At 36.1% G+C, this 23,444-nt stretch overlaps 1 protein-coding gene across 2 annotated transcripts in view; it reads left to right on the plus strand.

Moving 5' to 3' along the window:
• The window catches only part of COL24A1 (collagen type XXIV alpha 1 chain), a 345,626-nt gene that overhangs the window by 47,392 nt on the left and 274,790 nt on the right, over positions 1 to 23,444 (plus strand). For both annotated transcript variants that reach the window (XM_074266340.1, XM_074266341.1), the window contains 4 exons: positions 1,347 to 1,400; positions 5,190 to 5,243; positions 13,401 to 13,454; positions 17,596 to 17,649. In XM_074266340.1, coding sequence (XP_074122441.1) covers positions 1,347 to 1,400; positions 5,190 to 5,243; positions 13,401 to 13,454; positions 17,596 to 17,649 — 216 coding nt within the window. The remainder of the gene's footprint in view (positions 1 to 1,346; positions 1,401 to 5,189; positions 5,244 to 13,400; positions 13,455 to 17,595; positions 17,650 to 23,444) is intronic.

Raw genomic sequence — 23,444 nt, forward strand, 5'->3', positions numbered from 1 at the left:
TATGCATATATATACATATATATGCATATATATACATATATATGCATATATATACATATATATATATTTGTAAAGTTTGTAAAACATTTTTTTCATACCACCCTGTAAGGTAGATAGTCTAAATATTGCTATAATATAGTTAAATAAACCTATATAATAGACAAGAAAAATGAGGCTCTGAGAGGTTGAGCTACTTGCCTATGACCATATAACTGGTGAATGTATCTCTTAGATTTTTATAATTATTACTTTTTTACAATTTATAGAATAAAACAAGCATTTCTATAACACTACATTAAGAAAATGATTCATACCAAACTGCAAATCTACTATGCACAACTTTCTATCAGGTCAGCAGCATTCATGAATCAGACCTGAATCAAATTAAAATGTAATTGGGAAATAATTTACCAAAAAAAACTGTAAAAATATAATACAACACAGATAATGGTAATAGCATGGTCTTCTAAGTCAATATGAAGCTTTCTGAGATCATTTCTGTTGGAGTTTGACAGCACTGCCTAAAGCTATAAATAACTAAAGAGTTGCTAACTTCCATGTGAGTTCATATCATAAGTTCCCTACGCTGAGGAAATCATAGGTATGTTCCCTGCCCTAGTGCATGTAATAAAGCAAATAGATGGTTATCTATTATTGATTGTTTTTTTTTTTTTAACTAACCTCTAAGAAATTCATTGGCTAGGTTAATTGTTACTCTAGAATTTTTTTATTTCTGTTTAGTCCCAATACTATACTTTACCCTATACAAAGTTTCTGGCTCTAGGAGCTACCTACCAGGGCAAGAACTGGTAGATTGTAGTATAACCATTGGAAGGAACAGATGGACTTCATTACAATCTAGCTTTCCACACATTACATTGTGTCTTGGCATATTTCCTTTAAAAGTACATAAAATCCACAGGGCTTCAGCTTTTCTGGGGTAGCCCCCGTTTAAAGTGTGCTTGAAAATCTATAGTTCTTGGTCTCCAAACCCTAAATGCAGTTCCCCCTCTCTAGTAAAAGTCAATTTAGGTAAAACTTACCCACAAAACTGCCCATTCCAATGCCTCTGCAAACCATCCTGGGTAGCCAGTCCAATGAGTCATGAGCTTCCTGCTGTGATTTTTGACCAGATTAAAAAGGACAACTGGAGTTTTAGCTCTTACCCCTGCTGTTTGGGGTGAGGCAGGTGGAAATTGATGTTGCTATTAAATGATTATCAGCTGGGACTAGAGAAGTGGTACACAAGTAGGCAATTTCAAATCTTAACTGATTTCAGCCTATGGAGAGAGAGGGCCTATGTGGTTACTACTCCTTTTAATTGCCTCATTTCTTTCTCTTTCAAGGGTCCACCAGGTCCTGTTGGTCTCCCAGGTCCATCAGGAAGGAGAGGTCCAAGGGTGAGTAAATGAGTTGGATGTTCTTTCTGTTATCAGAATGATTATGTATTTTTAAAGAATGGGAAGGATGATGGATGGTAACCTGCAAATAGATGAAGGATCTGAGGTATATTCAAAGTGAGGAAGTCTGATTCCTTATCTCCCTTCATCAATGAAGATTTCAGTGTATCTGATTATCCTGTACACTGGATGGTGAGCTCCTTTAGGGCTGGTACTGGCTTTTATCTGTTGTATTCTCAGCACAATGCCTGCACTTAGTAGATGCTTAATAAATATTTATTAATTAATTGACTCACCTGAGGTTCACACAATTAGTAAATGCTAGAGTTCAAGCAATCAGTCAACAAGTATTTATTGAGTACCTACAGTGTCTTGAGATTGCTAGGTGCTGGGGGTAGAAAGACATCCTTATACTCAATGAATTTACATTCTATCAGGGTATTTATGTAGACATAAATAAACACAAAATACGAAATAGTTACTCTCTCCCTCTCTGCCTCTTTGTCTCTGTCTTTTTCTCTGTCTCTGTGTGTGTGTCTATCTCTCCCCTTGCATCTATCTAAATTCAGGGTAGTAGGAAACAGCATTCATCATGGCCAGGTTTCATGTAGGAAGTCCAGTTCTTCCAGACTTTGTCTAGAACAAACCATTATATCTAGAACATTTTCTATGGATGCTGATATTCAAGTAAAAGTTGAATGAAAAGAGATGAATGAGTCCTGAAACAGAGCTTTAACAAGAATGAGGTTTCAGTGGGGGAAAGCCAAATGTCACAGAACAAAATATAAAATATACCGCCTCCCCCATGAAATCATTCATGGACCTTCAACTATGATTCTATCTGTTCTCCTCAAACTACCGATATTTTTCTTTTTTTTAATTTAATTTAATTTTATTTATAAAAATTTTTGACAGTATATATGCATGAGTAAAATTTTTTTATAACATTATCCCTTGTATTCATTTTTCCAAATTATCCCCTCCCTCCCTCCCTCTACTCCTTCCCCTAGATGACAGGCAATCCCATACATTTTACATGTGTTACAATATAACCCAGACACAATATATGTGTGTAAATCCCATTTTCTTGTTGCACATTAATTATTAGCTTCCGAAGGTATAAGTAACCTGGGTACATAGACAGTAGTGCTAACACTTTACATTCACTTCCCAGTGTTCCTTCTCTGGGTGTAGTTATTTCTGTCCATCATTGATCAACTGGAAGTGAAACTACCTATATTTTTCAATCCTTCCCCTTTTCTCAAGAATATAAGATCCTTGAAAGCAAGAACTATTTCTTTTCTTTAAAATGTTTTTCTTTGTATCCCAGCTCCTAGCAGAAAGGCTTCCCCATAAGTAATGTCTGTAAAAATTGGACTGCTTGCCCTTTCCTATTCTGTCTTCCTTGGAGATGGATGATGGTCATTTCCTCCAAAAAGTAGCTTAGATCTTTAAAGTCTATCCTTCCTTTGCCAACTCCAAAGAAGCCAAGAAACTCATGGAATCTTGTTTATTTAGCTATAAACGCCCAGTCAAGGCATTCTCTATGAACACGTCCTAGGAAGATTATCAAATTTGCTACAGCAGCAGCAGCAGCAGCAGCAGAACTGGTCTATTGCTACTTGTAATATTATTCTTAGCCCTGGAGTGATCTCATCCATCTGCTGAGTGGTAGGTGAAGGTCAGGTTCATTTGCTGTGGGGAATGAAGGGGAGTGGGCTTCCTTAAAATAGTGCATTCCTGGATTACATAGTGGAAAAGAGAGGGGCAGAATATTAGCTGTTAACTAGGGAAAGAAATGTACGGAATAAAAAAAAATCACTCCAAGGAGCTGCCATATTTCTAAAATTACATCTGCTGAACAAAAGATTTATGTGTTATATAAATCTAAAATTGGTGTTAGTTAATTTCCCCCTGCCAGTTTTTGTTTTAACTAAGGCAACCCATTTCATTTAGAGATGAAAATAGGGATCCTGGTGTGGCTGTGGGTGTTGAGGGGGTTCAAAAGAAAAATGCTAATAGTAGCAATTTACCAGCTTTTAAGTGTATCTTCAAGGTCTGAGAGAACCAAGGGCTTAGACTGTATAGAAGTAGAATGGCACAGCCTCCCAAATCCTCTGGGAAACCAACTGAAGAGGATGGGAAGGGAAGACAATAGAAGCTCTTCTAGTTATGAGCTTTCTCCAAAGAGGAGACATATCTGGGTTTGCTTGGTGAAATACTAAAATACACAGTTCATCTTTGATAAGATTTCCATCTTTGCTTCTCTCCCACTTACTGATAGTATTTGCAGTTTGTCCTTCCAGGATCCTAGTGTCCTAATGTTGTTTTTTGGCTCTGGAAAGTCTTGCACTGACGTGCCCTTCACAAATTTACTACACATTCCAAAATTATTTTTCCCACTCTCCCTTCTATCCTTTTGCCCCTTCATCCCTCAAATCCTATAAAACTTCAATTACCATAATTTAGAAGATTGCAACTAGGCATTTAACTCAGATTCTTACTAAGGTGTGAATGATTAATAAAATTCCCTTAACATGTTTATTGAATATATAACTCATGCAAGCATCATAGAGAAAATCTCCATGTATTTATAAACCTAGAAGCACAGCTAGGATTACTTGCTTGAAGTGACAAAATTCAAAAGTTGATGTTTGTTTACTGTGCTAAATCAAAGCAGGACCTTGTGGCCTAAGGTTTTTTTTATCATTGGGTTTTCTTTGAAAAGCTGTGAAGTGCTATCAGGAATAGCTGAGTTCTAATCCTGCCTTAGATACTAGTGATGTGTCAAGTCACTTAATTCCTATCAGTATTTTCAAGAAAATGGGAAAATAGCATCTGTCTATAAAGATCAAATGAAACACCCCCCAACACACACACATAATATAGATAGGTTAGATAGGTAGATAGATTGATAAAAGTAGATAGATATACATACACAGTATCGCAAAAGTCTTAATGCAGTTTTAATTGCTTAAAAGAACACTAAGAATTTTGGGATAATATGTCCTTTGTTTCTGATGGGCAAATACCCATCTCCTGTTCCCTTCATTTTATTGATTCACAATTATAATGTTCTTGTGCCAAAATGTAGTGTTCTCGGTGGGTTTTCTGGAGAGCTTTGGGCAGCCTTCTTTTTAGCAGAGTAATAACCACAAGGCAGGTGTTAAATAGCCAGGAAAAGTCCAAAAAGTCTTTATTGTCTCCTTCAATTTGGTGCTCATCTAGCTTTCTCATTTGCCTTCAGAGGGGATTTGGTTTCAGTGGAAAAAATGCAGGAGGATAGACCACCATGGTAGTGTGAGATGAAGTGAGCCTGAATCCAAGAGTTTGTGCTTCAGCCTCCAGTCACCACAAAGGTGGACAATGGAATGAATCTGTCTCTGGCTTATTTGACTGAGTTTGTCCCAGCTTATATACTCTACACTGAGTATAAGCCAATCATTATATCACTAGAAAACCATTATTTGCTGTAAGATTAAATCTATCATACTGAACCATGCTAAACTAGATAACCATTGTCTCATCAATTCCATTGACTTAACATCTTGTAAGAATCCTTGTTTCAGAGTTCTGGCCCATAAAACAGAATCATTGATTTCTAAAGAGAAAATCCTTAATCTCCCTCTCACAAACTCTTTGTGTGAAGCTGGTTTTGAACTAGTTCTTCCTGACTCCAGGCTCAGCATTTTACTATTAGGCAGCTAGTGCTACAGTAGATAAAGTATCATATTAATAGCAAGCATCTGATCTGTTCCATGACTGACATTGATTTTTCATTACTTATAGGGCATGCCCGGACCACATGGGAATCCTGGTTTGCCTGGACTGCCCGGTCCAAAGGTAAGTGATTTATTTCCCAAGAGTCATATGATTTTCCTGGTACTGCATAAACATGGAAACTTTAGAAATTGAGCATTTGGATTACAGTATGTCTGAAGCATTAGGAAAGGAGAGGAAGAGAAAACTCCCAGAAGGAAGCAGTCATTGTTGCATTTCCTTCTAAACTTGCCAAGTGATAGCACTCATCTAGGGTTATCAAAGCAGATGGTGAACAATTCTAAGATCCAGGATCCCAATGCTTCTTAAAGTCTAGAATACCCTAAAATAAGGCCAATGTACATTCCCAGCTCTACTCCTATATAATGTATAAATCATATTAGCAATAGAAAATATTGAAGAAAGAGAATGGGGTTTTCAAAGGACCTAGAATCTACACTGTATTCTCTTCTCTTTCCTGAAAAAGAAAAATAAATCCCTTTTAACATATATACAAATATATATATATATGTGTGTGTGTGTGTGTATATATGTATATATATATATATATATATATATATATATATATGTGGGTGTGGGGGTGTGGGGGTGTATGTGTGTATATATATACATATATATTCATACATTTATATGTATATGTGTACATATATATATATATATATATATGTATATATGTATATGTAGTCAGACATAGCAAATTCTCAAATTGGTTATGTTCTAAAATGTCATCTTGAATATTTAGTCCATTAAGTCTCTATCAGGAGATGGATCATGTTTTTAATCAGTGATTCTTTGGAATGATCTTTTATCATTTCATTGATTGGGGTCTTTCAAAATTATTCATTTAAAAAAGGTTTTTAATATAATAAGTTTTCTTGTTTCTACTCACTTTACTCTTTCAAAAATTCATTTAGGTCTTCCCAGGTTTCTCAAGAGCTCTTCTTTTCATCATTTCTTATGGTATAACAGTATTCCATCATAACAGTATACCACAATTTGTCCAGCCATATATAGATTATTAAAGTACAAATTAAAGCATCTCTAAATTTCCACCTCACACCCACCAGAATGTCAAAGATGATACCCAAAAATGTTATGAAGGATAGCCTAGATAAAGACCTGGAGCTAGGAAATGGTATTTTCAGCCATGGGAAACAAGAGTATGTAGACCAGTTTAACTGGAATACCACAGAATATGTAAAGAAAAGTAATCCATGGTAAGCCTAGAAAGGTAGACTGGACCTTGAGTCTAAATGATTTTAAATGCCAGAGAAATGTTTCTTTTATCATAAAAAGAATTGATAGCCCTGGAAGCTTTTTAAGCAAAGGGATAATGTCCTTAGATTTATGCATAAGTGACATAATTTAGACAGCTATGAGATTGGATTGAAGAGAGACTAGAAACAAGAAATAGAAAAGGCAGTTTTGAAGCTAGTACACAAATCCTGCCAAAAGGTGATGGGGGCCTAAATTAAGGTGGTGGTATTTTGAGTGGAGAAAAGGGTGATAGAATTTCTGACAATTAACTAAAAACTAATTGGATATGTGGATTAAAGGAGATTATAGTGTCAAGGATGATTCTGAAGTTCTTAATCTGGGTCAAAGGAAGGATAGTGCCTTAGAGAAGGGAGAGAGGGAAAGAAGGAGAGAAGGAGGAAGAGAGAGAAGGGGAGCACACATGTATATAGAGATACTGAGTTTTATTTTGGTAATGTTGAGTTTCAAATGCTAAAGGGGCATTTAGTTGGAAATATTTCATAGGCAGATGGGTAGAGCTCTGGAGAGAAGTCAAAGTTGGGTATATGATCTTGGAATAATCTGAATGGGAACAGAAATTTCTCTTCTATTTATCTGACTAGATTTGAGCCCCAAAGGAGTTGTTAACTTATTGAATAGAGAGAAAGAAGAGAAACAAGTACATAACCTTGGGGGACACCTACATGTAAGAGATAATTAAATGGTTTAAAATCCAACAAAAGACATGGGGAAGGAATTTCCAGGCAGGAAAAAAATTAAGAAAGCAGTATCATGTTCTAGAAAGGAGAGAGTATCCAGAAATTGATCGACAGTATTCAATTTTTCACAAAGGTTGAGAAGGATAAGGACCAGAAAAAAGTTATTAGATTTGTTAATTACAGGATCATTGGTAATGGAGAGAGCTGTTTCATTTGAGTAATGGGATTGGAAGCTATTTGCAAGAAATTGGGAAGTTAGAAGAGAAGAAATAGAAGCAATAATCCTAGACAGACTGTTTAGTATTTTGTCTGTGAAAAAGGAGAAAGAGATGATAGAGAAGATGGTAGGTTCAAGTGAAGGGACTTTCTTTGGTTTATTTTGAAGCATGAGGGATGCCCAGGAATGTTTGTATGGAGCAAATAATGAATTAGTAGATAAAATGAAAATTAGAAAAAATAGGCAAATGATTATAGGGGTGATCTGTCGATAGAAACAAAAGGGGATGGCATCGAGGGTGCAAGTAGAGATGTTGCCATTATTTTGGAGAAGGGCCACCTCTTCATCAAAAACTGTAGAAAAGGAAGAGAGTGAATTTTTATAGATGTAGTAAAAGGGAAGAGGAAACTCGTGCCAGATGTCCATGGTGAAGTACAAGGAAGACCCTCCTTAAGAGGGAGGAATGGAGTGGCATGGGAGACTTGGGAAAGAGGTTTGAAGTATCTCTCATATGGGGATTCATAGCCAATTGGGGAAGATTAGTAAAAGTGTTGTTTCATAGCCGAGAGGACCTAGTTGAAATTATATACTACAAATCTGTAGGTGAGTCCTTTAAATTTGGGTCAAGGAGGCAGATAATTAGAAGAATGGTCTCAGGGGGTTGAATCAAGGGCTGAAACTTGGCAAGGCATGTGATAATGCACTTTGAGCTCAAATAGAAATCATTTGGCTGTATAGAAATATAACGTGTACCTTTAGTGCGAGTCATGAAAAGATTTTCCTAGTTCTCCATCATGAATGAGATTCAAAGTCTTGTTTTTCAAACAGCTTCTCATCCCATTGTACTAAATATTGGGTTAATAATGCAAATGCTGACCTCAATATGTTGAATAGACTGAAACATCCTTTAATACCTCTACTTTTTTAAAGTATGGTCCATGTAAAAATAAGAAGTAATTGAGCAAAGTTGTTCCTTTAGGGACACACTGTGCATGTGCTGCAGTTAGCACTTGTTTGAAACACATAAAGATAATCCTTCTTGGAGGTCACATCTGACCTCAAGTCCCCAAGAGCCATGTCTTTAAACTGTTAAACATTAAAAGATCAAAAGGCCACGTGGCCATTATAATAGCTTCATTGCAATCCTTCCCAGTGTTAATAAAGTAAAATGTAATAAAGGACATAAGAGCTATTCATCTCATTAACTGAGATCAGAAAGCTCCCATTATGAGACTAATTGTGAAAATATTGCCCTACTAATAAGTTCCACAAAGAAGTATGTTCCACTTAAGGCTTTCATATGTCCATTCCCTCCATTGTTGATGCCATCAAGTGTTGTGTGGGCTATTTGTTTATTTTGTTTTTTATTAGGGGGGTAGATACACATCTTTACTAGAGCCAATGAAGCACACAAATGGTTTAGTAACAACCCTTTGAAGATTCATGCTGAGGCCAGAGTCTGCATCATGACCTTCCCATGTGATACTCATTCTGTCCTAAGCAATCTGCTGGTAGTCAGATCAGCTACAAGAAGATTTCTTTAAGGAACCCTAAAAACAATGAGCATTGCTTCTTTCAGTTTAGTCAGGGCACAACATTTCTTTATGGTTTTAGTAATTTTGATGGAAAATATCTGCCTTAATAAAGCACCTAGGTGATACAATACAAATAGCACTGGGCCTGGAGTTAGGAAGACCTGAGTTCAAATGCGGCCTCACACAGTGGAACCCATGAAATCCCTGGGCCCTGTTTCCTTCAGCTTCCTCATCTGTAAAATGAGCTGGAGAAGGAAATGGCAAATCACTCCAGTATCTTTGCCAAGAAAACCCAAAACGGGGCCATGAATATGGTCGAAAAAATGACTGAACAACAATTGACCACATCACTGTCACCTCCATATTCATTTATTAAATTCCTGTGGCTTCCTGTCACTTCCAGGATCAAATATGAAATGTTCTCTTTGTTGTTACAAAGCCTTTCATAACTTAGAAACTCCTTCCCTTTCTAGTCTTCTCATACATTATATTCACTCACTCATATAATCTGAGAGCTGCACACTGCACACACCATCTCCCCACTCTGTCTGGAATTCTCTCCCTCCTCATCTTCACCTCCTAGTTTTCTTCAAGTCTAAGCTAAAGTATCCGTTTTAGCAAGAAGCCTTTCTCTGTCATCCTTAATTTTAGGTCTGTCTCTGAGATTATCTCCAGCTCATTCTGTGTATATCTTTTTTGTACATATTGTTTGCATGTCATCACTCCATTAGATTGAGAGGAAGCTTCTTGAGCTCAAATAGTTCCCCCATACTTAGCACTTTATCTGAAACTTCATGAATGCTCAGTGATTTGACTTTTTAAAAAATCACATTCATGTTATAAATCAACCATGCAAATGTAGACATTTATTGAAAGCAGGCCCTGTTTATTTCATATACAATAGGAGCATCATAAATGCTTGTTGAATGAATCAATCAATCAATGAGGTCATGAAAATTAGGTTCTAATGGGAAACTGAGATTAAATTTAAAGGGCCCTTACTGCCATGATGGTACTCTTTAGTTACAAGGGGCTTAGTAACAGACACTTTCATGCATAGATTGGGCTAAATGGATGTTGGGGGGTTTTCTAACTCTCAAATCCTGTGATTCTGAATCCTTGTGGGCCCTAGCCTCCTAACAATTAGAACTTCAAATCCTAATACAGAGGAAAAATTCTGAGAGGATCTAGTGTTTATTGATGATATACTCAGAAATTCTCTGGTATTGAAAGAATTTATTCAGGTATGTGGCATATAGGAGGTACTTGCTAATAGCACAAACTACGTACAGTTCTTGAGTAGAGGTGGGTAGATGGTAGTGGACAGATCATTGGAACTGAAGGTAGCAAGTCCCAAATTCCAATCTGGCTTCAGACATTTACTATCTGTGTAATCCTGTGAATATTACCTAACTTTTCTGCCTCATTTTCCTCATCCCTAAATGAGTTTAACAAAAATGATCTCTGTAGATGCAATTAGGTGATATAGCAGATAGACCTCTGGGCCTGGATTGATTTAAAATCTAGCCTCAGGTACTTACTAGCAGCATGACTTTGGCCAAGTCATTTCATGTCTATATGCTTCAATTTCCTCAAGTGTAAAACAGTAATAAGAATAATGCCTGTCTCCTAAAATCATTATGAGTATGAAATGAATTCATATTTGTAAAGCTCTTAGTAAAGTACCTGGCACAAAGTAGGAGCTTAATCAATGATTGTTCCTCTCTTTTTCCACCATCTTGGTCCTTTCCCCCTACTTCCCAGAAATAGATAAGGATAAAAATAAGATAATCCTTTTTTTTTTCCTGAGATAATTGGGATTAAGTGACTTGCCCAGGATCAAACAATTTAAGTGTCTGAGACCAGATTTGAACTCAGGTCCTCCTGATTTCTGGGTTGGTGCTCTATCCACTGCACCACCTAGCTGCCCTAAAAGATAATATTTTGAAAATGCTTTGTGAATATTAAAATTATAAATAATTTTTAGCTATTATTATCGTTGTTATGAAATTATTTATACTTTTGTAAATCAAGGATTTGGGATCCATTGATTAGAATACTTGCTCTATTAGCATGGGTAGTAATTCACCCATGCCTTGTTAACACACCCATGCCTTTTAATTCTGTACAATTCTGTACAATTCATAAATTCCCTTTAGATGATAAATACAATGACACTGAGACTTTCCTCTAGGCCTTGAAGATAGGACTTAGATTGCCTCTGTTACCTCTCACATTGGCGCCATGAACTCCAAATAATTATATATTTTTTGCTTGCATGTTGTCTTTTAAGCAATTTATCATGTATTGGTCATTATTGATATGTCATCTCCTATTTACACCTAGCATGTGTCTCCCATTGCTATTTGGGTCACTCATGATTTTGATTCTTCTGATACTGTGATCTATCATAGTGTGTAGCTATGCATTTTCCTGAAAATAAAAAAAAAAAAAAGAGGTTTTTTGTCAGTCAAAGGTATCCTAGAATTGTCTAAAGTCCTCTGCAGTTTCCTGAATACAATCCTGTTTGCTGTCTTTCTCCTTTTCATTTGTGGGCTCAATTCACTATCTATAAAACAGGCCTGACAAAGATATACTAATAGACACAACTCAATGGGCCACCCATCAATAACTGTGTGCTATGGTCTGAGAAATAAGTATTTGTCATTCACTTAGTTTTTCCTATGTGGATTTCTAGGTTGACATCTTTCAGATGGCTATGGATCTCAATGGATGGCTTATCATTTAATAGTGACCACAAAATGCTGAGCTTCCCCCTTGATTTGATCATGTACCTGATAAGAGTTCTTTATTGGTTCTATGAGCTCATTAATGTGGATATAATTTCCATTGGTACATATAGCTATTTATTCATGCCTTATCATCCTATGGATTCTTTGTGTGTGTCCCCCCACCCCCAATCTACTACTTTGTATCTCAAAGCCTTTGCTTCTGTATTTTTGTTTTGTTTTGTTTAGTACCAGGTAGTAAATATCAGCTTCATATTGCAGGGAAACCTAGATCATAAACCCTAGAGAAGGCACTTGATAATATCTGATATCATCAAAAGGATATAGATGCAAGTATCTCCAAAGGCCATTTTTGAAGTCAGAAAACCCTGAAACCAAGAAGCATAGGCTATAATCTTTATGTGGTTCCTAACCTTAAGAAACTTACATTCTATTAGGATGGGGGAGGATACAGGAAGTATCCTTATAAATAAAAGACAGGGTAGGGAGTGATGGATTAGTCAATGGAATGATTCAAACCACATTTTCTGGTGTGAAGAGAATACTTTTGGATGGAGGAGAAAGTGGGAGGGCTGGTGAAGTATTTCTTTTTTTGAAACATGAAGTAGTTTATATATATATCTCGTATAGGAATCATTACAAAGAAAAATGGAGCACCTGCTTTCAAGGAGCTTACGTTCTACTGGATATAAAAATTTATGAAATAATTTTGAGACTGAGGGAATCTCAACAACGAGATAGATAGGAAAAGATCCATGTGAGAAATGAGGACATTTGAACTATCAGAGAAGACTAAATGGTAGAAGTGGTACTTAAATATGGTAGGAAGCAGAATGTGTGAAGGGGTAGATGAGTACAGAGTGCATTCCATGAAGAAGTAATTAATAGAAGTTGAAAATTTCACTTTCAGTTTGGGGAAGCATTTGTTTGGAATGAAGGGGAGAGGGAGTTGAGGCTGGAAAGGCAGATTGGAAGCGCATTGTCGAGAGTCTTAAATAATGTACTTCTCTTTTGGAAACTTGAAATAGTTTTTGCTGTCTAAGCATTGTTTCTATTATGATGGCAAGTAAAAGATCTTTTGACAAGTGGGAAAACTTTAGTCAAACCATTTCAAGTATTGTATACCCAATTATTTTTGCTGAAAACACCCACATTATTCTACTATACTTCAGTAGGAATAACAATTTTTGTGGCCTGCATCACTAATGTGCCATAGGAATTGGGCAATGATATATATAAAGTAGGAGTTGTAACTGGCTTCCAGTCCTTAATTACTTCACATAAGAATTCATACTAAACAAATCTAATGTTAAATATGAATTCTTATGTGAAGTAATTAAGGAAAATTAAGAATTTTCAAGAAACTATTACTTTTCAAATGTAGTCACAGAAACAAGTCTAAAAGAGATAAATAGCAAACAACTATAGTAACTTTGATTTAAAACTTTTTAGAATGTACAATGGTATCATGTACAAGAGCGACAACATATTTGTTGCCAAATTTTTCATAAGGATTTTATTTTCTTTCTTGTCTTCTTCTAAATTTTAGAATACTTATAGATTCTTGGAATCATGAATTCCTAGCTAGAAGGGAACTTTGAGATTATCTATTTCAACTCCCTTGGCAGATGAGCAAACTGAGGCCCAGGAGAAAGTTAAATGATTTTCCCAAAGGAAATCCCAAGTTCAGAATGCCTAGTGACTGCTGAAACATGAATGTGTATGAACCTGTCCCTCACTATTCTTTCATTCTTATACCCTAGGGCCCTAAAGGAGATCCAGGATTATCACCAGGTCAAGCCATAGCTGGAGAAAAGGTAAGGAGCTTTCCTTAAAAAAATCTAAAAGTCATGATCGTGAGTTGTTTTTCTAATTTTGTCTTGCTTCTTTTTTTCACTCATTATATATTTTTTGAATTGCTATCGGACTGAAAGGAAATCATCCTGAGCATTGTGTTAATTTCATTTATTCATTGACTTATTGGTTTACTGATTTGTTGATTTGTTTGAAGCATTATTGCTGATGGTTATTTAATGAATATGACACTAAGAGCATGTACTACTCTGAACTCTGTGAGAGTGAGGGAATAGGTTGGAGGGTAGTATACAAAGAAGAATAAAGCATGTTCTCTAAAGTATTTTTACATTTCATATATACATACACATACATGTATATATGTGATATATACATACCTACATATATGTGTGTGTATATATATATATATATGTGTGTATATATATACATATATATATATATATATCTCAATGCCATTAGGATGTGGAGGATAGAGAGCAGGTCTTGAAGTTGGAGGGACTCTGTGCAGGTCCTGCCTCTGACAAATAGTAACAAGTTACTTACTTCTTAGCACCCTAGGCAATTCTCTAAGACCTTAAGTTGCAGAGAAGGGGGCTGCCCTGTACAGGTAGAGGGACTTTTCTCATCTGGGAGATCCCTGGACCAGAGAAACCACAGCTCTAATCCCTGTTCCCAATATAGATACATTTTGGTTCAATTGCTCATAGACTGAGAAACTGAGATAAAAGGAAAACAAGGTTTTACTTGAAATCTGGAAGATACAATTTAAAGACCTGCTACATAATCACTTTGTTACTGTGGATAAGGGAGTTTATTGATGTAAATGGCAACTCTTGAATTCTATGAGTTACAAAGTTAATGGTTTGTGTCAGATCAGGGAGTTTTCAAGCTAAAAGTTCTCCAGGGAAATGAAATTGCCGACCTAGAACAAATACATACAACATACAGATACACAATATACAGATATCACACATAATATATAGATGGATAATGCATATATACCTCACTAAATTTTATACGACACTTAAAAATTTGGAAAATATTTAACATGATTTATGAATCATGTAAAATAGATGCTAATTATGGTCTGTCAATTTTTAGATGGAAAAACTGGGCTCAAATATCACATCATTTCCATGTGTCTGAGGCAAGATTCAAACTCAGGTCTTGTTTACACCAAGTACTATGCCATTAAGTTGCATCTCATATAATGCATGCACACACATGTATGCCATAGAGACATACATGTACACCTATATGTATGTTCATATGTACATGTATTGTTCAGTCACTTTCACTTGTATCCAACTCTTCATGACCCCATTTGAGGTTTGCTTGGCACAGATACTGGACTGGTTTGTTATTTTCTTTTCCAGCTTATTTTTACAAATGAGGAAACTGAGGCAAATAGGGATTAAATGACTTGACCAGGATCACATAGCTAGTTAGTATCTGAGGCTAGATTTGAACTAGGGAAGTTGAGTATTCCTGATTGCAGGCCCAGTGCTATGTGTCCTGTGCTACCACCTAATGACTCTCCCTTTATGTAGCAAGTAAGTGTATGTATTATACACACACACACAAATGTATATATGCATATATGGATATAATACCTTGTTTTTGGCTTGTATTCACAGGGCTTTCACATACATTATTTTTCCTGATCCTTACCCTAGCCCAGTGAGTTAGCCAGACCATGTTATTTCTGCTTTAGGTTAATTTGCATATTGCCAGAGTAAAGAGTCCTACCCAGGAGGTAAGAAATGTGACCCACATGACCTTAGGCTAGTATCCCTAGCATTTCAGTTTGCTCATTTGTAAAATGGGGGAAATAGCTGTGAGAAAAGGTGGCTGTGAGAACCAAATGAATTAACCTAATCAGATAAAATATTTTGCAGATCCTAAGAGTACTACATAACAGGACATCCCCAAAATTCTAAAATCATTTCTCATATCACTATCCTATCTTATATCACTCTACTATACTAAATCATATACTATATTATCAAATGTTTGAGAATTCTCAAGCATTATATGAAAATAAAGCAGAAGCCTACATGATAATAACTAACATTCCTATAAACACTGTGACAAATTCATAAATGCAGGGCTTTAGTCACATAGAAGATCTTCTGGAGGCATCTGCCACATCTGTTTAGACTGAGATTTGAGCTCCCCAGGACAATTATAGGGTGTCTTTGTTTATGTGGCGCGTGCTTGCTGGCTTCATTTCATTTTTTTTTTTTTTAGTTCCAAAGTATTTTACCAGTTTCTTCCCTGCAACCTGATAACCATTCTCTTCATGCCTTATAGAATAAGCCTATTCAGCACATCCTTATTTCTTTTAGGATTAAGTTAATTCATACCAGCAATCCTCAGGTGTGTGATTCCTGGAACTGGAGAGATTTCTTCTCCTGGTGCAAATAAATTCATTGATGAAATTATTTAGAAAGGGAAGGCAAGTTTATTTTTGGGAATGGGATCGTTCACTGCTCTCCTATCTGCAGCTGACTTATACCCTCAATGTAAGGGAATCCAAATCTGAGAACTCAAGAGGCCTGTTTTTAGAAGCATAAATATAGTACACTCTATCCCCTCAAAATTTAGAAAACAGAAGCCTTTTCTGTTCTGGTGACAGCCTAAAATAGAATTCCCAGCAAAAGCAAAGACAAATAAACCAGGTACTTTGATTTTTTTTTTTTTCTTTGCCAGTTACTTGTTGGTGTAAAAATATAGGGTAGCTTGGAGGAGCCTTGAAACCAGTTTGCTTTTGAAATGCTCATGTGCTCATTATGGTTAACACTGTTAAGGAGAAATGTAGAAATATATAGAATTTAATAACATGTTGATAATGGCTTTGAAGCAAAAGCTAACTATTGAAAAGAACATATATTTCCAGCGTGGTGATGTATGAAAGAAATAGCCAAATCTACATGTGATTCAGAAATATAAGAGTGGGTCAAACAGAAGTTTATTGATAATTCAAAGGATTACTTCCGCCAATAGAGATCCTAGTCCCTTTGCAGGACTAGAAATAGGACCTAGAACTCTGATTCGGTAGGGATCAAATTTCTGATTTGTATAAAAAACTCATGGATAAGTAAAATCCTCACAGGGTTATTGGAAGGCTTAGAAAAACTAGAAAGTGATTTTATAAGCTTTTAAGAGCTAACTCAATGTTTACTCTTGTTACTTTCACCTTATCATGTTACTTCTTGTATAAGTTGCTGAAGAGTTGCCAATATTTACTTATTTCAGGGACTTTTCTATAAAGAACACCTTTACTAATGAATCCTTAGGTCTCAGATCCCCCTACGTCCCAGTGCATCCCTATGTTAAAAATCCTGGCCATCATTTTTAACGAATAAGCATTTCTTCCAGTTTCTGATTTCTACTGTGTAAGGAGACAATCATTTCAAGTCAATTCATCTTAGAATATTTTGGTTCCTACAATATATTCTGTTTTGTGCTAGGTGCTTTGAGGCTCAAAAATAAAAAGAAAGAAAACAGAAACAAACCCCATAATTATGGCTTTCTTTAAAGCCTAAAATTTCTGAAAAGTGTTACAGAATACTCCTGTAGATCCTCATTTAAATGTGACACACAACAGAATAGGGTAGCTAAGTGGAGCAATGGACAGAGTGCTGAGCCTGGGGTAAAACAAAACAAAACAAACAAACAAACAAAAAAAACCCACCCTACTTTCTTCAGTTCAATTCTGACCTCAGACACATTAACTGTGGAACTGGGCAAGTCATTTTACTCTGTTTGCCTCAGTTTCCTCATCTGTAAGATGAGCTGGAAAAGGGACTGGCAAACCATTCCAATGTCTTTTCAAATGAAGTTACAAAGAGTCAAACATGACTCAAAGAACTCAATAACAGAATATGATTATGTGGCAGTTTTGATGAGGAGTATTATACGGTTTTGATTAGGGGAAGAAGAGATTCAGGTTAGAGTGAGTAGGAAGACAAATTGAGGATAGGAGTTGCTTTAAGCCTTGAAGCATGCTTCAGATCAAAACAAATCAAAGAATGTTGGCCCACACATCACAGTCACAGTTCTGTAATGCAATTAAAGGGAAAGTTAATTTTTAAAAATCTTTTCTATTAAATAAAATCTTTATATCTTTCTTACTTACAGGGTGATCCAGGACTCTTTGGGTTAATAGGCCCCCCTGGCTTTCAAGGCAACAAGGTAAGATTGAGGCTCTTTTTTTTTTTTTTTTTTTCTTGGCATTTGGACTGAAGGGTATAATATATTACAGATGAATTAGAGGCCTACTATCTACTCTGTCATGTCCTTCAGTCATCAAAATCGAAGCCTTGCCTTATCAGAGTACCACTAGGATAGAGAGGGTCTTAGAAATCATACCATTTAAAGTTCCCATGAAAGCATGCAAATCAAAAAGCTGACATTCTTAGCAGGGACTTGATGTTTACCTTCTAATATCTGAAAAGCTGGGATGGAAATGTGGGGTGGGGCCTGTCCATTTCAGCCCCAGAGGTTTGCAAAATAGGGACAGAAGTTGGAGGTGACACAGAGGTCCATAGAAACTCAGAGTAAAGGAAAAAAAACTAATCTTTGGGCCTTTCCAAAAATGCAATGGCCAGGATGGAGAGATCATGATTCCCTTCATCATTAGAGATTTTCATATAGAGGAAAGCTGGTGGCTTGTCAGGGATGTTGGGAAGAAAATACCTGTGCATGTAAAGCCTTCAGATAGACTGACTTATGCCTTCTCAGTTGGATGTTCTGGGATTCTTAGAATCAACTCATGGCACCTCAGTGGATAGAGCACTGGGCCTATGATCGGAATATCTAATGTAAAATTCAGCCTCAAACACTTGCTCACCTTGGGTGAGTCACTTGATCTCTGCCTCAATTTCCTCAGCTATAAAATGAACATAATAACAGTATCTCCCTCCTAGGGTTGAAAGGGGATAATTATTTTAAAGCACATAGTAAAGTGCCTGGTACTTAGTAGTCATTTAATATATGCTTATTTCCTCCCTCCCTTCCTTCCTTCCTTCCTTCCTTCCTTCCTTCCTTCCTTCCTTCCTTCCTTCCTTCCTTCCTTCCTTCCTTCCTTCCTTCCTTCCTTCCTTCCTTCCTTCCTTCCTTCCTTCCTTCCTTCCTTCCTTCCTTCCTTCCTTCCTTCCTTCCTTTCTTCCTTCCTTCCATCCATCCATCCATCCATCCATCCATCCATCTATCTATCCATTCATCCATCCATTTTTTCATTCTTCTGTCCTTTCTATCATTTGATCCTCACAACAATCCTGGGAAGTAGTTCCTATTATTATCCCCATTTTACCATTGAGGAAATTGAGATAAATAGAGATAAGTGACTTGCCCAAAATCACACGTGTATTTGAACACATGTTTCTGACTCCAAGCCCAACACTCTATTATGCTACCTAGATGTCTTTGATGTTAGAGGTCCTCCTTTTATAGGTGAGAATCCTGTGGTCAAGAGAGGTTAAATAACTTGGCCAAAGTCACACAGGTAGTGAATAGCAAGAATCTGTCCACTGGTGATCATGCTATGGTTGTGATTGCTCTTGGTTTATACTGACTCCTAGAGAGTATCAGAATTGCAGGCTCTCTTTGAGGCAGAGGAGGTTACCTTCATGGAGCCACCAGACTCCAGACTGCTTACCTCTAATTGGTTTGGGCTTGACATAAACTTATAAATAGGCATGTTAAATACTACTTAGTGCAAAGAGCAATATACATGTATATACTGACATATTCTGTAGAGTCAACCTTACAGGACCTTATAATATGGAATTAATCATAGTTATTATATCTGGAGCAATGAATAGATTGTTACTGCAGTCTAAACACTGACAGTTCTTATAAGAAAAAGACATACTAATGGTTACTTTCTAAGGCAGCTTCTCAGAAGTCTCCAATTTTAATTCAGTGGTATCTGTTGCTTTCAAGTCACTCCAATGGTTGTGAAATTTGCAATTCCAACTTGGGGAATCTGAACAGGTATTTAGAAAAGGTGGTTACTAAAAGCTCCTGATAAGACTGTTCCTTCATATTTAAAAACAGAAGAAAATACTTTGATTTTAACCAATTGCTAGACTGATATTCAGAGCAGTAGTAGATTACTGCTATATATCAAATAGAAAGAAAAGATGCTGAGAGTGAATAGCTAAGGAATTGTTTTATGGCTTCTAACTATTGTATAAGCCTATCAACACTTTAAGAAATAAACGTCACTTGTTTGCTGAAGCAAGGATTCATTTTTTTTAAACCAGCATCCTTTAGATAATGCTGTATGACTGAGAGTCTTGGAACATTAGAGTTTCTGAGAGCAACAAGCTGGTGCAGGGGATAGAGTGCCAGCTCTGGAAAAAGGAAGCCCTGAATTCAAGTCTAGCCTCAGATACATACTAGTTATATGAACCTGGGCAAGTCACTGAATTTGCTTTTTCCTCATCTGTTAAATGAGCTAGAGAAGCAAATGACAAAGTTCTCCAGTATCTTTGCCAAAAAAACACCAAATGAGGTCATGAGGATGAACTTGACTGAATGACTGAACATTATCAAAAACTTTCTGAAAAATTGAAGGTGAAGCTCAATGGATTGTGAGAGAGGGATAGGAATGTAGGATGTAACATGTTAGAAACAAGGAATTTTACACACACACAGTTGCGTAAAGAATGTCATCAATGATAGGTATGATCAAAAAAGGGAAATGTAAATCATGTAAATAGATCTAGAGGTAAGACATTTCATATATTTCATTAGTATCTCCAGGATATATTGAAAAGAATGTGCAATCATTGGGTAGCCCCCCAAAAAACACACACACACCACAGTGGAATTATGGGAAAGTATGGATAAGTGATACACAAGCTTAGGCAGTGTGGATGGATTGAGATTTGCATAATAAAGGGAATGCCCATAGAAGGAAGATCACAGATCCTTTGAATGTTGGAGTTACTTCAAAGAAATAGCATTAATGCGAATAATCTGGTATTTGGGAAAGTGGGGTCTAGTGGAAAATGTATCACTTTTTTTCTTTCTGTGTGGCTAATTCAGTCAACAAGAATTTATTGGGTTTCTACTATGTAGTAGTAGTACTAGGCTAGGTATAGGGAATAAAAAGCCAAATTAAGGTGTCTATATTCCTTTTTTTTTTTTTTTTTTTTTTTTTTTTTTTGCTGAGGCAACTGAGGTTAAGTGACTTGCCCAAGATCACACAACTAGGAAGTGTTAAGTGTCTGAGACCATATTTGAACTCAGATCCTTCTGACTTCAGGGCTGGTGCTCTATACTGCTTCACCTAGCTGCCTCAGCTCTCCATGTTCTTGAGGAACTGACACTATATTAGGAGAGAGGGACAAAATTAAAACAGTGTTAACTTGAAATGTAGACCAAGTATGTTCAGAGTAATCTCAGGGCCAGGGAAGTGGATTCTGGGGAATAAGGGTACATCTTGTATGAGAGGTGGTACTTGAGCAGAAGTAGTATAGGGATGCTGCACTTGTATGTCAGACATGAGAGACAGCCTATGTGAAGAAAAATATTGCTGTGGGAGGCAGAACATCATGTTATGGGAACAGCAAAAAATGGTTTGTAAGAGGATATAAAAAAAAAGGATAATATGCAATAAGATCAGAGAGAGAAGGTGAAATCATCTCTAAATGCCAATAAGAATAGTTTATATTTTATCCTAGAGACAACTGGGAGCCACCCAACTTTTTGGGCAAGAGAATGTCAAAGTCACAGCCATCCTTTAATCATACTAATTATGCTGCTGTGTGATGGATGAATTATAAAATAAGAGAGGCTGGAATCAGGGAGAAAAATCAGGAGGGAAAGAAGGAACAAGATGGAAATGAGAGATGTGGTAGGAAAAAAAAAAAACTGACAAGACTGGGCAATTGATATATGCATATATCCAGTGAGATGGGTAGACGAAAGAGCTGAGAATGACTCCTATGTTGTGAACATATGTGACTTGAAAGATAGTTGTAGCATGGCAAAATGGGGAGGTTGGAAAGATGGGAGAGTTTGGGAGAAGGGTGAGTTCTGTTTTGAACATGTTGAAATAGAATGGCTAATGGGAACTCGATTAGAAGAATTCAGTTTATAATGTGGAACTTGAACTAAGCTAAGACAGATTAGTGATAGTAATTTTTACCTGGCAGTCATAAACATTGAAAGGTTAAGTAAAATGAAAGTAATAATAGCACCAATTTGTTGTGAAGATCAAATGAGCTAACATATCTAAAGCACTTGGCAAAATTTAAAGCATTATGAAAATGCGTAAGAAATGTGAAGTGACTCGTTCAAGATCTCACAGCTAGTTAACCAGGACTTGGTTCTCCAGTCCAGTGCTCTTCTGAAATGTTAGATGGGTATACTCCTTTGATCTCAATAACTATTTAGCTAAATAAATTTTACATAATTATAATATTTTTATATGTAAAAGATTTTTACATAATTATAACAAATGTCCTTCATAGAATGTTTTGAGGTTTACATATATATCACTTTTCCAAAGGAGTTAATAAGTTATTATAATATAAAATAATAATATAAAATATAATATAATGTATATATAAAATAATAACATAAAAAGTTATTATAATATAAAATAATAACAGTAGATAGAGCTCCAATCCCGGAGTCAGGAAAACTCATGAAGATGAGTTCAAATCTAGCTTCAAACACTTTCTAGCTGTGCGATCCTGGATAAGTACCTTAATTCTGTTTGCCTCAGTTGCCTTACCTGTAAAATGAGCAGGAGAAGGATATGACATCATTGCCAAGAAAATCCCAAATAAGGTGATGAAGACATTACTGAAAAGTTGAAACTGTTGAACAACAACAAAAGCGTGATACTTTTGGTTAACAAAACACTTTACATGTATTATCTTATTTGACACAAAAACATCTGAGGCAGAGTTCAAACTCGGGTCTCCAATGTTAAGTTAATAAGAGGAAACAGAATTCAGATGTCCCTATTTCTAGTGTCTTTCTACTATTTATTCTTTGTGTTTTATTGTTAAGCTGATTAATGAGTTCTGACAATACTATAAAATGCTTAACATAGTGTTAGGGATACAGCATATGCTTAATACATGTTTATTCCTTCCTCTCTTCCTCTTTGAGACTCCAAATTCTGCTCTGGGTCCACTTGAGATAAGATGTTTCCCAAGAAGGTATAATTATTCCTATTTTACAGATAAGGAATCTAAATATCATAGAGAATCATTTATAATCATTTTTGTTGCAAGATCTGGGGACTTTAGATGACTGATTTCTCATTTTAATACAGATACATGGCTGATACAGTTACATGACTGATAAAATCCAGAGCTGGAATTTGAATCCAGTTTTCTTGATTCCATTTCCAGTCCTCATTTGCTTTCTTTCACCTACTGAGAAAATAGTATCGAATCATAGAGTGACTTCACTTAAAAAACAAAACAAAACAAACAAACAAAAAAAAACCCTACTGACCTATTAATCTACTTTGTGAATTGTCCACTCATTCATTCACTTGCTCAATATTAAATCTGGTATTTGGTCTTTCAGCAAGAGAATTGAATGGGGTTCAAGTGTGTGTGTCAGAGGAGCTGAAAATTTTGCCAAGGGAAACAAGTAGTTTTTGGATGCCAGTTAATCGTGACCTCATAATTCTTTCACCCTGGGAAGTGCCTGAATGCTTCAGTAGCCATAATAAAACTCCCCTGCTATTAGCCATACTCAAAGCATTCCCAAATATATGTAATGACTATAGGCGAGGTGTTCAGATGTGTTGAGAAAATTAAAGAGAAGATGAATTTCAGGAAATTCTGTAAAAACCACAATGGGGTTGAGACAGAAATAGATGATCAAGAAAATAGAAGTTACCATTTCCTTTGGCCTCACCTGTACAATGGATATATAAGATTTGTTTCTTTTTCTCCATTTTTATCTACACTTTCCCAATATACATATTTTTTTTTCTTTTTGATGTCAAA

Source organism: Sminthopsis crassicaudata, chromosome 4, assembly GCF_048593235.1.
Source record: "Sminthopsis crassicaudata isolate SCR6 chromosome 4, ASM4859323v1, whole genome shotgun sequence".
In the NCBI taxonomy this organism is placed as follows: domain Eukaryota; kingdom Metazoa; phylum Chordata; class Mammalia; order Dasyuromorphia; family Dasyuridae; genus Sminthopsis; species Sminthopsis crassicaudata.